This window comes from Tachysurus fulvidraco, chromosome 23, assembly GCF_022655615.1.
Source record: "Tachysurus fulvidraco isolate hzauxx_2018 chromosome 23, HZAU_PFXX_2.0, whole genome shotgun sequence".
Classification (NCBI taxonomy): Eukaryota; Metazoa; Chordata; class Actinopteri; order Siluriformes; family Bagridae; genus Tachysurus; species Tachysurus fulvidraco.
In genome coordinates this window covers 13,209,912-13,225,721 of record NC_062540.1, presented here as the reverse complement: position 1 = coordinate 13,225,721, position 15,810 = coordinate 13,209,912, and the positions used below count along the sequence as shown (strand labels likewise).

Sequence of the window (15,810 nt, the reverse complement as noted above, 5' to 3'; positions counted from 1 at the left end):
GAAATGTAGTGCAAATCAGTCATACAACTCACTAGCACAGCACAGTCGCTTCACAGATAAACATAAGGTAAAAAAAATATTATTTTTTATATTTAAATATATTTGTGTGTGTGTGTGTGTATATATATATATATATATATATATATATATATATATATATATATATATATATATATATATATATATATAATTTTCCCTTGTGCCAGCAAATAACTGAAGCATTCAGTGTCTCTTGTGTCAAGGACACAGTCTGTATATGAAAACTCTTAGTGAGAGGACGAGATCTCTGACTATACAGTCAACTCCTCCACAAACATTCTTATCTTCAGTAGTTTTTCCTTAGTCTATATTAGTGAATTGAACGAGCTCACCATGTTATTACAATCTGATAGCTACCGCTCTTCAATCTAGTCAGGTTTCTGGGAAAGAAAACATGGACTCACACGTACCACACTAGTCTAGGCTGGTGGGCTAACTTATAAATATAAATAATATCTATTTGTCCACCAAGTGCTTGATCGCAGTTTGTGGTTACTGAGGTCTTTTTGCTAATTCAGGTTATTTTTCATTCCCAGGCTGCCAGGAGATAGCTGAGGAGTTCCGTGCTCAGGAGATTGATGGCCAAGCCTTGCTGTTACTGAAAGAAGACCATCTCATGAGCACCATGAACATCAAACTAGGGCCTGCACTGAAAATCTTTGCTCGCATCAGTATGCTAAAAGACTCGTAGCCTCTCCTTTGGGACTGAATATGCCCAAAACTCCTGCACTGATTTCTCTTCATATCCCATTACGGTTATGAAATCAAGAAGCCTTGGGCAGTAGCTCAGAGCCCAAGAGTTTAAGGCCAGACTTTTTCTTCCCAGCCTGCTGAGAAGTGAGGAGGGAATGATGTAGAGTCTGGTTAGCCTAGTCATTACCCCATAGGGGAACAATCAGCTTGATGAAACACAAGCACAAATATCTGGGCATCTTATTTAAGTTATGTTCACAAATGGCTGATTCTGCACACAAGGGAAAGGTAATAAAATGCATCATGTGAACAGGTTTACATTTCAGAACTGGATTTTTTTTTTTTTTTTACATGCCAAGGACTTGTTCAGGTGCTCAATGAGTTTAGTTTCTTTACAGATTTGTTTTTTTAAGTATGAAATGAACTTGCGTTATAGCAAAACAGTGAAAAAGATGTCGTCTTTTTGATCATTTTGTCTATTTATATTGACTCCTGGGATGATGACCAGTGGGAATAACTGATGAGTTGGACTGTGTGTAGATAAAAAAAGAAAAAATGATCAATATGTGCCTGCCATGTCCCTATTTATCCCAAAGACTCACATCAGCCGTACGGACGGACACGTCCGTTACCGGTCACAATACAGATAATGTCATTCTGCTTGTGGGCTAAATTAAATTTCTTTGCAACGTTGTTAGTATTCCAATTTTCACATGATCAGTATTTTATTTATTAAAAGGAAGTATGTCATAGTTTTGTATTTGGGAATAATTAAACTTTGTCAGTATTGTGCAGTTGTTCTGTCTGAGTTCACCATAAGGGAGGGGTCACGAGGAGACGTTTTCTGTGGGAATAAACTTCATTCAGAAAAAGGAAGACATCATAAAGTAATCCCATGAGAATGCGTTTTTTGGTTTCCTAAATGATTATCGTTTAAAAAAACAAAACAACAAAAAAAAACCTTATGTTTCAGACCTCAGAACTGAACTCCACTTAAAGCAGTTTCCAGCTGTACAAATCGTTACATCACTAACCACTGAATACAGAGAAATAGCACTCTACCATGATTTGCTTTTTTTTTTTAAACTTTTTTTTTTTGGTTTTGAATTTATTTACAGGTTTTAAATTTCCTCTATCAGTATGAAGAATTACAAGCACTTTAGGTTTAGCAACATCTCTTAAGTGTCTTTGTACAAGTTGCCATTTGCTCGTTTTAATTCCATTCAAAGGTCTTGTTTTGATCAGAATCGCAGCAGTCTTCTGAATGCATAGTTCTGCTGGATTCAACGGTTCTTTGTAGAGCTAAAGCGGAAGGAAAACTGGTACGGTTATGTCGATTAATAACCTCAAAAATCTGATGGAACATAATGCCAAACCTCTAAAAACCCTGACTGTCATTTCCCTGTTCAACTCGATTAACTGAACAATCCTAAGTCAGGGAGGATTTTCCAAACAATGTTTACAGTTATTATATTAATAATATCATAATTAACTTTATTTCTATATCCACCAATGCCTCGTTTTGACCATCTGCAAAATCGTAAATACAACTGTTTGCAGGTCTTTAAAATAGAAAACAAAAGAAAAGGGGGAAGGGAAATCATAAATTAGAGTGTGATCTGAGCGTCTGTTTCATTATAGCACGTAAATGTATTATTAAAGTCTTTTTTCCTTAAAAAGTAACAAAAGAGGAAATTAAAAATGAAATATTACTATAAATAACATGTATTTTTTTTAGTGCTCCAGCAATTGTAAGTCATCACGTTGCTTTACGACAGTGAACCGTACCATGTGCACTGGTGCGCTCCGTTCTTCCCATTGATACATAAAGTTTGCGTGGATTTCATTTTAGAAGATGCAGTTATTGTTTCAGCAACTATTGTCTGTATTAGCACACGCCCACAAACGTGTCCTTTTTTCCCCTTTTGTCAATTGTCTTCTGACTCCTCCTCTGCCTCTCGGAGCCATGTGAAGAAGGCTGTCACAGATTTGAGCGCTACCCCTTTGCCCTGTTGCTCAGCTGGGTCTTTGCTGACCTCCCACTTGTAGAACGCGTCCTCCGATATTACATCCTCGTCATACAAACAGTCAAAGAACATACGGAGCAAGTCTGTGGAAAGAAGTAGAAGCACTTAACGTTCACAGACTGAAGATCGGCCCGGGCTTTAACTGTACAACATTACACTGTGTTCATGCTGGAAAGTGACGAGCGGCTCGTGTTTACAGTTTCTTGTGGGCCTGCACCATTTCTTTAAAGTTCAGATGAAAAATGTTGGTAGCAATAAATCATAATATAGCTACATATCCTGACCATATGCCCCATTTTCTCTGTTTCTGCCTTTCAGGCTTCATTTTTCTTAATAATTCATATGACACGATTGTGATAAAACCACGGTTGCAATTTTTCTTCGGTTTTTGAGCATCAGTAAAGGTTGTGTGAACTAACTGCAGGTAGGAACTGTGATTGGGAGAGAATTAAAATGAAATAAATAAAAGTCCGAACACAAGCACTTATGGATTGGTGCAAGAATCATTTGAGCTGATTGAACCAATCATACCTAATTTTCATAAATCCAAATGTTTGCCATTGCAAGTGTGGCTCTGTGTTTTGCAGGTAGTGAGGAAATGAATGACTGCCTGTTGCTTGGTATTGTGAATGTAGGCTTAGAAAGCTAGAAAGCTGAAAAGACAGTTTGTACTCACTCGGAGGCTGGTCCAGATTCACGATCAAAGCTTGAAGTGCATAAAGTGCTTGCAACTGTCTCTCCGTGTCTGAGTTAAGGTACTTGTGTAATACAGGCATACGCTTTTGGATAATGGCCGTGTCCACTCTACAGGAAGTGTTTTCCCCTGCACACACACACACACACACACAGACCGATAGTATCCAAGATAAAATCAGAAGAGTCACGTGTGCCATTATTTATGATTCAGTAAACACAGACACTTACATTTGACCGCTGCTTTACACACAGCAGTCATCAGAGCTCTGAGGAAGGGTGGTGAGCTCATTTCCGACTCGTCTAGATTTGCCTGATGGAGAAATCAGACCGAAAATAAAAACAGGGCAGTACAAAATAATTTTAAAGCATTTAAAAAAAAAAAAAAAAAAAAAAACACAGCGATGTAAGAGTTTAGCGCCACAACCCTAAATGAAATTACTTCAACAGCCGTGTACCTCTACCCAGTCGAAGATTTGTTCATCGCTAACCACATCCTCCAGGAGAAGTTTTTCAAGTTGCTTGTTCAGCTCTTCGGGTGAGAGTTTTGTCGTAGAGACCGTGTCGGGTGGACTTGAGCAATCAGAAAGAGTGAACTCTAGTTTCTGGCAAAGGTCAAAAAGAGTTGCTGTCATCGTTTGGAACAGTTGTGTATGTATGAATTTATGCAAGAATTACTCGGTGCTCTTTGTCAAAACATTCGTGCTAGTTTAGCAGAGCGATCCAGAACAATACGGTTTACAGCACAAGCAGAATGACTAATGACCGTATGGATTTTTTTCCTCATGTTGTTGACAAAATTTTGAAGACCCCTCATTAACCAAAAATACGGTCTGCCAAATGATCTGAGCAAGTAAGTCTATCAAGATATAACGATCTTGTCACTTTTTAAACCGTCTCCACAATTACAACTAAAGTGATCGGTGGGGAAAAAAATAAATAAACAAAATCAACTGCAGCCCCGAGTTCCACTTGAACTCAGTGTAGTCAGCATTTATCAGCATTACATATTGCAGTGGTGTCCAGGCAAGAGCTCACCTGCTCAGTAATGAAGCTGTGCACATCCTCTGATTCAGGAAGGAAATCAGCCCAGCTCAGTCCAGAGTCCCTCCATAAGGCCCCCACTTTCCTATGGCTCTAAAGCACAGAAAAGCAACGATTACAATTACATCACCACAGTATTCATTTACTGACCGCATTTTAAATAAATAGAACCATGTCAAATTGTAGGATGTCATCGTTTGTGTTTGTAAATTGTATATAAACGTTTAGTTTACCATTTGTTTGCATAGAAGGTGCAATATTTCAGAAAATAATATGCCAGCTCTTCCCACAGGGAGTAATGGTTTGCTAAATTCACTGTGGGGAAAAAAGCAATAAAACAAAATTAGAATGCTTTAAGGCAAAAACGTATATAGATTATGATGTTTGTCGAGACCCAAATAAACGAAACCATACCTAAATAATTCTCTCACAGAGATTCCTCTTTCCCGGAGCAAATGATTAACTAGCTCCGCTAAGTACAGCCATATATGAGGAATGTCAATGGCCATATCATCTGCTATTTCAAGGATTTCTGAAAACCTGAAAACGAGGAAAGGCAAAAAGACGGGAAAAGAAAAGATAAAAGAATGGAAAGTTGAAAAAGAGACAGGAAAAACGTATTTTGATGAGGATTGTGATACTTGTTATTATAAATAATAAAAGACTGGCATCTGTAAAAATAAGTCCATTAGTAAGATAACCAACAAAAATCCCTTTGGTCATGAATAAGCTCTCAACATCTCATGAATCAGACAGCTGTGCCTCTAAGTGCTAGCAGGAGGCACAGTTAGACAGAGCTGTGTGGTAAGCAGTGACACTCACCCTTTAAAGAACTGAGATTTGGAGAGGATTCCAGCCTGCAGCAGCTGATGGAACAGCTGGCCTATATGGTCACGCGTGATCTGGCTCCTCTCCAGCGTGGACTCCACACCCACCCGCACAAAAACGTATAGCATCGTGGCCTGTTCCAGTTCCTCTACGCACTGCATGGCCTCCTGCACATAAGCATGACCAGTGATGTGAGGGTGACAATGTAAGGACAAAGCGTAATAAAATATAACTGATCCACGTTATGAAACAGTTTGACAGAACAACCTTGTAATCATTAATGTGCAAAAACTCGTCGATAATGGACTTGGATCGTTTCTCCATCTCCTCTTCTGATAATGCAGGCTTGTCTGTAGTAGGGCCTGGCATTGCTTCAAGTTTTACTGCCACACAGGGGACATGATGTGTCATAAGAAATAATACTTGTGCATTCAACTGATGCTACAGCAAACATACAAGTTTGAATAAGGGAATGTATTAAGTTCGTTTGGGCCCAAATTAGCAGCTCACCAGATTCCCTGGATTGGCTGCGTTCCAGTTTGCCTCCGCTAGCTGTACTGGACTGCAGTTTAGGGGTGTCGGATACGTGCGTATCCTTGTGAAAGTCTTCCTGCGTCTGCTCCTCAGCAGCGTCCTTCCCTGGCCCACCCACAGATGGAGGGCCAGACCGTGAGGGACCCAGAATCGATGGTTTATCATTGCGCTCCCGTCCTAAGCTTCCACGACTGGGAAACACACAACATAATTGTGACTTCACAGCCTAAGTTAACAAACACCGGATTTCGAAGTGTTGCACAGTACCTGCTCAGGCCTCCTCTAGAGTCAATGTCAGGGGAGGCGGATGGAGTGGAGGCAGAGGATGGAACTGAGGACTGAAGTGGTGAGTAACGGTTCAGGCTGCTGGGACGCAAGATATCTGCAAGAACAACATCTACAATCATAATTTGCTATTTATTTTTTCACAAAATGAATAAGCCAGAGCTTGGAAAGGATTACGATGTAAAGCATTCACTTCTAACCTGATTCACTGGCTTTGGCTCCAGCTCCTCCACTGCTGCCCTTCACCCAGCTGAGCTGTGATCGTCCCAACGGGCCCAGCTGAATCTTATCATCTATTGTTGACTACACAAACACACACACTGCAGTTAGATTACGCTTACTAGATACTCAAGGTGCACGATTTATATTTCTCAAGCCTTCCACCTTATTTGAAGGAGCAGCATGACTTCGCATGCCTGATGCCTTCATCTTCTAAAAAATGTTTAACATCTTCTAAAAAATGTTTAGCCCAAAGCTGCACAGTATTAAATCCATTCATTTGCTTCCCCACAGGAAAGTCAAAGTGTTGCTCATTTCAAGTAGTTGTTTTCATTCTAGTTTAAGTTTCCTATTTGTTTTTTGATAGGTTAGAGCTGCATTTTCTTTTCATGACAATGCCAACACAGCAGTTTATTAGAAACCTTTAGAGGCTGGAATTCCACTTCAAATCTATCAGACTGAGTCAAGTAACAACTTAGATTTTAAGGAAAACTGTTTTACATTGTGACAACAGAACATGCTTTCACATAACAGATTCCCATAGACTTTCTCATTAGGGCTGGGCGATATGGCTGAAAACTGTATCACGATATCAGTGTTTCATATCGGTCGATATTGATTTAAAATAAGGACCAGGAGAAAAATATTACATTTAAACATTTTTATTTTAAACTTAACCTTCCTCTGATCATAATCCCCTCAGTTATTAAGACAGAAATGTCAATAACCAGGAAAACTCAAATAATTAAAATGTAAACATAAGTCTAAAGTCACAATGAACACTTAATTATCTCTTAACATTTAAGGTGCAAAATGAAGAAAATCTAAGAAATGCTTAATAAAATGTTATAAATAGTGCAAAAGTGTTAAATATAAACATAGAGAAAACTACGAATTTACTGCAAGTTTAGTGCTATTGCATAATTTGCAGATGACATTGGTCTGACTACGGTCAGACATATAATATCCAAAAAACTGCCATACTGGCGAGCTGACTTTCCCTCTTTTATTTACAATTTCCTCGCTCGCCGCGGCTCATTTACTGCTTATCAGTCGCCGGTTAGTGAAGAGGACTCCATCAGACCAGCACGAGACAACGATATGATGCAACCAAACATGATACTGTTACATGATTGGCTCTTAGCGTGTCACTCCCTACGTTGCTAGGTTACCAGAGAGCGAGTGCCTTTGTTAATGCAACCAAACTTGATTTGCAACCTCTGTTTTCTTCCGACGAAGAAAAAAAAATATCGAACGTTTTATCGAACACATTTTTTATTGATATCGATCACGTGTCTATCGCGATACATATCGTTATCGTTTTTTCGCCCAGCCCTAATTAGATGCCAAAGCATTTTCACCACCACTCATTGCTATTTACATCTTTCTTATTTGACAGACAGATGAAGTGTTTTCACAGGGCTTTTTGAAGTTTATAGACAGGACAACCCTTTAAAAAGGTATATACTGTACAAAACTAGTCAATGATGTGAAAAACCTTCACCAGCAGGTGGAGCTCTTGGGTATGTTTAAACAAAACAAAAATATTGTGTAATATATTTGTAATGGAAATGTTTTCGTTATTGTATATCTAGAGCTTTAAATATTGAGTAAAGATGGTCATCATTTAAAAAAACTAAATTGCTTTTTCAGCGAAAACCGTGTCCCTCCACACAAAGTCAGTACCTTGGTGATTTTGGGAAACTTATTGGGGTCTATTGTTCTACTGTTCTTAGGCACAGGCACAGTGTTCCAGGTCTCCTCTCTTGAAATGACTGTAGAATAAACAGAAACAAGAACATATATACAATATATATAGTGTGCTGGGTAAGTGCTGTAACACTCATCTTACAGAGAAAGGGGACTAAGCTGTAAAGAGGATTAGCCTATAACACATGACTTCTCTGACCTGGTCTCCTCTTGTCCTTGGATAGCAGCTGTTGGTGAACCTTTCTCTGCTCTTCCTGCTCCTCAATTTTGGCCTCCTTGTGGATCTGCTCAATAGTCTTGGGCCCCAGATCAGCTCTTCGTGATACCCAGTTATGCTGAAACAAGGAATCACACATCAACTAGTTGTTCCTAATAATTTTTGTCTGCTACTGTTAAACATAAGCACACAGACAGACATTCACTAACCAGACGCAGGTCAATTACGTCCTGGAGCATGAAGCGAATCCGTGATGAAGTCTTCCTCTCCTTCACTATTTTTTCCATCTGGTTAAAGTACTGATCCATTCGTGGCTAATGGGAACAGAAGGATATCAGACCCAACATTAGTGCTCCAATACCTATCCTGCTGACAGTTTTTAGATATTTTGGTTTGCCTTTCTGTTGCTAACCTAAAGTAGCACTAATGTCCACAGTTCAACTTTTTGGAAACTTTATGGTCAGTCGAAGGCATTTACAGGCCTTATGAGAATACAGCTGCAAGTTTTAAACAGCAGCTATTTGTTCACTGGTGTTACAGAGTCATGAACATGAACATCCCCTACACTCGGAACAGCTAGTTCCAACATTAAACTGCAGGAAACAGACTTTTTGGTCTTTAAGCAAGTGCTGTCTTAACACGTGGTCGGTTAAAAATTAAGGATCTTAATTTATAGGAACAGGAACATTTACAAAACAGTGTATTACACCAGCAGCAGAACAAGAAATCTAAACCACATAAAGTTTAATCTCACCACTACTAATACTACTGCTGCTAAATACTAGTTCATATGCTGGCAATAGAGCACGCTAGCTGTAAAGACACCTTTGTCTACTTCTACTTCTTTCTAGAGAGAGAGAGCGTGAGAGAGAGAGATGTAGATTTCACTTTTTTTTTTTTTTTTACTGCAGACTGTCTGGACTCATCACTAATTTTATGACACGCAACTGGGAACCTTTTAACAATTACCACGATTAAGAGCAATTATGTAAAATCTGATATGTATAAAACAATTTACAAAACAAACATGCAAAAACAAGAGAATAATTATTAATAACTGCCAGACCTAAAACAAAGGGTGGAACCCATAATCAAAATATTGCATATTTACTATAAATGAAATGATATATGCTATTTATTAAATTTAGAATAGTCCACAACTCTTGCAGGGTGTGAAGTGTAACAACTCCAAACAATTCAAATCCTCTAAAAAGCTAACTTTGTTTGAGTACCTTGGCCTTCTCGAAGTCCAGATCTTTGCCAATGGTTGTAAGGAGCCTACAGAGGCACTCAAGACTTTCCTCATCGTGGTTTTTTAGCAGTTTCACCACACAGTCGTGCATTATGGCCTCGGTCAACATTCGCAGCTTAAATAGCTCCCCGATGAACTTGATGTTACCAATGGATCTTCTGCGAGCTTTGTCCTTCGCTTCCTCCAGCTCTTCCTGTAGCCTTTCACGTTCACTGGTCTGAAATCAGATATTTTTTTTTTTTTTTAAAGAAAAAGAGAGCCGCTTCATTAAAACCAGTCCATGCACTGAAGGAAGAAATATTCCACATAAACATATGAAAGACAAATTCTACAAAAGGACTGCTTCATGCCTGATAACAGATTATCTACTTGAAGCATCATTCACAATTTCAGCAGGTTTATTGTAATCTGTGAGATATGTAAATTAAAAAATGAAAAGAAAGCCTCTTGAGAGGAACTGTGCTTACTGAGGCAGCTGCTTCCAGTTCCCGCTGTTTCTTTTCAAAGACATCGTCGTTCACTTTGTCCTTCTCAAACTCTTTCTGACAGCGGTTTAGCAGCAACTTTCGGAAATTCACAGTGCTGTTGGGCTTGTCTGCCATGGGCACTTTTAACTAAAGTAAATAAATACATATTCAAAATTAGCTATAACTACAAAAAAAAATACAAAAAAAGAGAAAATAAATAAATAATAAGCCAAACTCTGGAATAGAGCTCCAGTCGAAATAAAGTCTAAATTTGCAACATGCTTTAATCACAGGCAATAATTGTAACTGAACCGTAAATTGCACGGCTGGTTTGGTAAAATAGCAACAGTGATGTAATGTGTTACTCACAGTAGCCAGACAGCTACACATATTGCCATAGGCCACAGAGAAGCTGGGCTCATCGATGGCTTTCTCAAAAACCAGGTCAATGACGCCTTTAAGGCGCTCCTCCGTGTCGATGGTGAGGTCTGTCACCTGCTTCATCAACTGACTAAACATCTGTGGTGTCAGTTTGTTAAGGATACTGCGCACCTTCCGGAAAAGCTCCTGAAGAACACATGAAATCAGCATGACTACATCCGAAGCAAAATCAGCATACGACGTGAATTTTTTCCATAAAATATTATACCATGCAACTGCAGAGTAATGCACGAACCTGAGTATTCTGGGTCTCGGTGTCCTCTGGGGCGCTCTCTCTCTTCAAGCCAGGCTTCCAGGCGTTCTCAGCCTTCTTCAGCTGTACCTCATCGTTTACAGACACGTTCATGATGATCTTACGTGGTGGAGGCCGTCTAAGATTCGGATTCAGCAGCTAAAAGGGTAAATACGGCAATTATATCTAAGCAAAATAGGGTTAGTATTATTGTATGTATGTATCAGTAACTGGCATTTTTCTTTCTGGGAAAGCACTTGAGGAGAAAGAAAAAAAAATGTAGACTGCATAAAAGTAGTGTCACAATACTGAAAATACTTCAAGACAGTCTTCTGTCTTTCCATATTGCGCATCCTGCACTACGTGCTCAACAGAATGATGCAGATTGAGATTTGTGTGGGCGACAGGACTATAAGTCAGCTTGCTCAGTGACAGCAGAGACGGCATGAGAAGAGGCAGACCACTGCTTCAAATATGAATGGGGCAGTGAGTACATGAGCTCAACATGGGTGCTGTATTACATAAATCCTGTTTCTCGGTAAAAAGAACCACACTGTTAACATCCATTCAAAATCTGTGTTTGAAACTTTTAATTCATCCTTCAAGTAGACAAGAGCTTGGTTTTATGAGACTGCAAATAACTACCTGGGACCTTTGTTTGTCAAGATAGCCACAGAATGGACAGAATTTAGTGTACATAAATAAATAAATAAATAAATAAAGATTTGGAGACAGTGTGTCTAAGACTAAAATATTGGCACACTAGGCATCATTTGGGTTGCTTACAACTAATATTATACCGGCTTGTTTCATGGTATACAGTTTACCACAGACACGTTTTAAATGTTACGAGCTATAGGTAGTTTTCCATTTTTAGATTTTATGTCAGGTTACAGAAAATCAATTTGCAATTTCTGGATAGTAATTTAGCAATCAATTATGTTGTTAAGACGTACTCATCGCTTATATTCATCATTGTTAACGCCACACAACAAAGCGCACTCGTGTACTTGTGCAAGAAGATGGGGTGTGGGCAGAAACTCACCGGTGCTCCTCTCCCTGAAGGTATCATCCTACTAAAGTCTGCAAAGGCTGGGGTGAAGTCTGGGCCTCTGGAGATGAGCCCCCGTGGGTCCGGCCGCAGGGGCAACTTATTTTGGTTTATCTGTAAAATCAGATTGACAGACAGGCTACAATTTGTCAAACGCTATTCCCTTCACGGCTTTGAATTTTTAGTAAGCTTCGCATTAGGAGGTTTACCTTGTCCAGTACCACATCAGATATGGGCGGAAGCCCCTCTGGCTTCTGCACACAGGCAGGCATGAACTGGAAGCCCAGTAAAAAGTCTCTATTGTATAGCCTCTTCCCATTCTTCAGCTCCGGCTCTGAGGGAGGATGTGAGCAAAATAGATGATTTTTCAAAATAATTTCAATATGTATTATTTTTTTTTTTTAAAAACAATACATAAATAATAATAATAAAAAAGGCTGCTAAGAAGAAGAGGGTCTCACTCTGAATTGTGTTGCTGTTGGGCTCTTCCAGTGCAGGTGTGAGAACTCCGTCGCTGTTTTCAGCCTCAGAACTGTGCGTGGGTCCATTCTTTAGTGGCTCTGCTTCCTGCTCTCCGTTCTCCTCTACGGTTGGTTCGGCTGAAGCTTGATGCTCCACAGCCACAGATGATGAACTGGAAGTTTCCACTGTATTGGTTTCGATGATTGGCTCCAGTGTATCCTTTATCAAACACACACATTCGTGCACAAATTTTAAGCCTGTATTGGCGTAAAACCATATGGGGCGACTGTGAACTTCTAGTCTAAAGGTAGGTTCCACAACAGCACTTGAGTTGAGGGACAGCATAAATATAAAGCTAATTAAACAAAGTACCAAATTTTTTCGACCCAATCTCTACCTACTGCATCTGTAACTTATGCGCAATTACTACAAATACAAACTTACTACATGTTTCCCTGTTATGAGAAACAAGCAGAAAACCTGGTTACACAAATGTCTAAAAGAATGAAAGGCAAAGGGCAGTTGACAAATCACAGAGGCTGAAATTTTATATTGTGTTGCCATGAGTCATTAAAAGATCTGAAGCTGCCTTAAACTAAGTCTTATATCTGAAAGTATAAACGTTTTGTGCTACCAGTATAGTGCATTGGTTACTACTGACACAGAATTGCTGTGGTTTTAGCCCAAGTCATTTTTACTGCATTCTTCAATAACTTCTACAAATTAAGCTAAGGGCAAAAAAAATGGACAAGCTGCATATAAAAACCACATCTGACGATATTTTGTTACAGATAACAGCACTGCCATGCTTACAGATATCTGAAATTAAAATTAAACCAATACGTAAAAAACTGTAAATGAAATGAATAAAAACACAATGTAGGACAAGCAACGTGTCCTAGTCTCACCTCTCTGTCAGGACACTGGACCTGCTCCATAAGGGTGTCCTCTTTTGGCTTTTTCCAGGTCTTTGGTAAACTAGATACAACTGTAAAACCAACAAATAAACACCAACTCCAAAAAACTTTATGGTTACATCATATTACAATGTCTCGTGTATTTGCTATGTACCTTGACTTGAGCTTTGTCTAAGGTTGGATTGTAATGTGGTCTCCTCTTTCTCTTCCTGGGTAACCTCTGGCTCTTTTTCAGCATCTCTTAACTCTGGCCCAGTCAAGGCTGTCTGGGCTGGACCTGCCTCTAGAGCAGCTTGGCCTGGGTGAGTAAGACCCGGAGGAGGTGTGGGAACAGCACTAGTGGCAGCTTCAACAACAGCAACAGCAGCAGCAGCATTGGCAGTAGGCAGGGAAGGGGCCAAGGTGCCAGAAGAAACAATTTCTGAAGCTGGTGGACTTGCAGCCTTCACATCCAAACTGTAGGGCTCCAGTATAGTACTAGGCTCTGTGGATGACTGGGACTGCAGAAGAGAATCGGGCTCGTCACGAGGAGGAATGACGTCTGTTTCAGCCAACCCGTTGACTGCTTTTGGAGCTTGTGATGCAGAAGCCGACACCTCTGGTGGCACTTGATCAGGCTCTAGTTTATCTGGCTCTGGTGTGACAGCTTGTATAGGACTGGGCTCTGCTAGAGGGGTGGGCTTTTCTGCTGCATCCTCTGCTGACATGGGCTTTGGGGGGCTAAGAGATGGAACGGAGTCTGGAACTACATTCTGGGCAACTTCTGGGTCCGAAGAAGGAAGCTCTGATTTCTCTGGGGGATGTGGGTCAGGGGCAGGACTGCTGGGCTGGCGCCTTTGGACAGGAAGCTCCACAGCACACAGTCCTGGTGATGAAGGTTTAAGTACAGCACTCTCAAGCTTTGGCTTGTCATCTGTAGCCAGCATAGACAGAAAACATAGGCACATCAAAAAAGACACACTGTTAGTTTAAAAAGGTGAAAAAAAAACAAGCACCATGATATTATTATTGTCATATTCAGTATCATCATATGCAATAGTAGTATTTTTAACTAAGAAAAAAGTATGCATGTACAATACATTTATGATGTATGAGAGAATATATACAGCACAATGTGTGCAGATGTTTATTGGGACAACTACTAATAAAGAAAAAAAACATTAGGAAGGGATGTGCAAAGTGCCGGGCCACTTACAAGACGAATGGTCATGCGTGTGAGGGGTAAAAGGAAGCGCAAGGCAGGGACTGACCTGGTTTCAAGTCGACAGGAGCAGGGAGGACCTGGGCACTGTCCACATTATAGATGACATGCCCATGTTCCACTACCTGGTTCGGCTGCTGGGATTTGAGGTAGAAAATGTGAGGATAATGAGGGTGAGGACATAAAAACTAGCAAAAGAGAAATAGAAAGAAGGGATAAAAGAGGGAAACGAGATTGCACACATACGTGAAACAGACATAGTGGTGGGAGGAAAATGGTAATAAGGGCAAATAGCGGGGACAAGGCAAACGCAGCATAAACAGAGATGATAAAGATAAAGAGTCACAGAGAAAGAGAAAAATGAAGGGACACAGCAACCAGATGGGAAAAAGCAAAAGACAGGCACCAAGCAAAAATTGGGGAAGTGGTGTGACAAGAAAGACACCACACAAGGGTGGGGGTGGGTTGGGGGATTAAACAAACAGACAAGAGAAACGGGGGAAAAAGAGGAAACACGAACACCGTTAACATTTAGGGAGAGAAGACACAAAGTAAGAGTAACAAGGCAATAGTGTGCGTTCCCTTTACAGAGAAAGATTTCCCCCTAGTAGCTGTGAGTCTAAGCTTGCGCTGCATCACTTTTATGCAGCATTTGCTTGGGACATCTCTGTATAGAGAACAGCATGGGAAATCAGAATGGAACAAACAGCTGTGAGGCAGAACAAAGATGAAGGTCGATGAAAGAATAGGTAAGACAAGTGAAATATCAAAACAAATCCAAAAAGGATATTTGAAAGCAGTATAATGGCCACATCTAATGGAAAATTAAGGACTGCCAGATAAAGTATATAGATGCATTATTTTTCATTGGAGAAAGGTGATCTATAAGTTTGATTTAGTCACTTACTGGCATGAAAATAAATAAATAAATAAATATTTTAGAAAAATCACATGGAAGCTGAAAATCAGGCCAAAGCCAGGGAGCTTCAAATATGGCCAAAGTGTGTGTGTGCGTGTTCAGTAATAAATCCTATTAATGCAGGAACACTTTCGAATAGTGAAGATTATCATTACAATAAAAGTGCGGCTGCTTTCAGTGGTTTATAAGTGAGCTATTAGCCCGAAGGAGCAGCGTCGTCTCTGCGTGTGTGTAATTGGATACGTTACCTGTGGAGGAGTTGGGGTGGAGGAGGGCCGTCCCACCGGTGGAGTGGGATTCCGACTCCCACCCACTCCTGACATGATCTCCTCTGTGATGTCCTTGCCGCCCTGATTAGGGTCTCGTATACGGATCTTAATGAGAAAAAAATAGCAGTGTCGAACATAAATAAGCTCATTACTTAGTAAACGAATCAGTACTGAAGCAATAAGAAAGCACACGCACTGTTTTCTTCTCCCTTTTTGTAGGTGGAGGTTGCTGCGGTGTAGGCACTATTATGGATGGAGACGGGGTGTACATGGTCTGACCAGCATAGTATGGAGTCCCTGGAGCTAACGG

The 15,810-nt window shown here is 40.1% G+C and overlaps 2 protein-coding genes across 14 annotated transcripts in view; one reads left to right on the top strand and one right to left on the bottom strand.

Moving 5' to 3' along the window:
• The window catches only part of phc2a (polyhomeotic homolog 2a (Drosophila)), a 35,751-nt gene extending 34,229 nt beyond the window's left edge, over positions 1-1,522 (top strand). Inside the window, exon 14 of the mRNA XM_047807364.1 lies at positions 576-1,522. Within this exon, the coding sequence (XP_047663320.1) occupies positions 576-730 (155 nt within the window). The 3' untranslated portion in view covers positions 731-1,522. The remainder of the gene's footprint in view (positions 1-575) is intronic.
• A 683-nt stretch (positions 1,523-2,205) lies between these two features.
• The window catches only part of eif4g3b (eukaryotic translation initiation factor 4 gamma, 3b), a 33,471-nt gene continuing 19,866 nt past the window's right edge, over positions 2,206-15,810 (bottom strand). For 9 of the 13 annotated variants that reach the window (XM_047807432.1, XM_047807435.1, XM_047807437.1 and 6 more), the window contains 27 exons: positions 15,697-15,803; positions 15,480-15,605; positions 14,362-14,449; positions 13,266-14,024; positions 13,103-13,182; positions 12,194-12,413; positions 11,942-12,066; positions 11,727-11,846; positions 10,685-10,840; positions 10,378-10,575; positions 10,009-10,155; positions 9,522-9,758; positions 8,499-8,603; positions 8,263-8,407; positions 8,049-8,137; positions 6,344-6,446; positions 6,126-6,240; positions 5,835-6,049; positions 5,592-5,707; positions 5,319-5,491; positions 4,911-5,036; positions 4,730-4,811; positions 4,491-4,589; positions 3,911-4,057; positions 3,684-3,765; positions 3,436-3,582; positions 2,206-2,842 (listed from right to left, as the gene is read on the bottom strand). In XM_047807432.1, coding sequence (XP_047663388.1) covers positions 2,661-2,842; positions 3,436-3,582; positions 3,684-3,765; positions 3,911-4,057; positions 4,491-4,589; positions 4,730-4,811; positions 4,911-5,036; positions 5,319-5,491; positions 5,592-5,707; positions 5,835-6,049; positions 6,126-6,240; positions 6,344-6,446; positions 8,049-8,137; positions 8,263-8,407; positions 8,499-8,603; positions 9,522-9,758; positions 10,009-10,155; positions 10,378-10,575; positions 10,685-10,840; positions 11,727-11,846; positions 11,942-12,066; positions 12,194-12,413; positions 13,103-13,182; positions 13,266-14,024; positions 14,362-14,449; positions 15,480-15,605; positions 15,697-15,803 — 4,289 coding nt within the window. In that variant the 3' untranslated portion in view covers positions 2,206-2,660. Of the gene's footprint in view, positions 2,843-3,435; positions 3,583-3,683; positions 3,766-3,894; positions 4,058-4,490; positions 4,590-4,729; positions 4,812-4,910; positions 5,037-5,318; positions 5,492-5,591; positions 5,708-5,834; positions 6,050-6,125; positions 6,241-6,343; positions 6,447-8,048; positions 8,138-8,262; positions 8,408-8,498; positions 8,604-9,521; positions 9,759-10,008; positions 10,156-10,377; positions 10,576-10,684; positions 10,841-11,726; positions 11,847-11,941; positions 12,067-12,193; positions 12,414-13,102; positions 13,183-13,265; positions 14,025-14,361; positions 14,450-15,479; positions 15,606-15,696; positions 15,804-15,810 lie in introns of all 13 variants that reach the window. The other 4 variants (XR_007139316.1, XM_047807434.1, XM_047807433.1 and 1 more) reach the window with 4 other exon arrangements.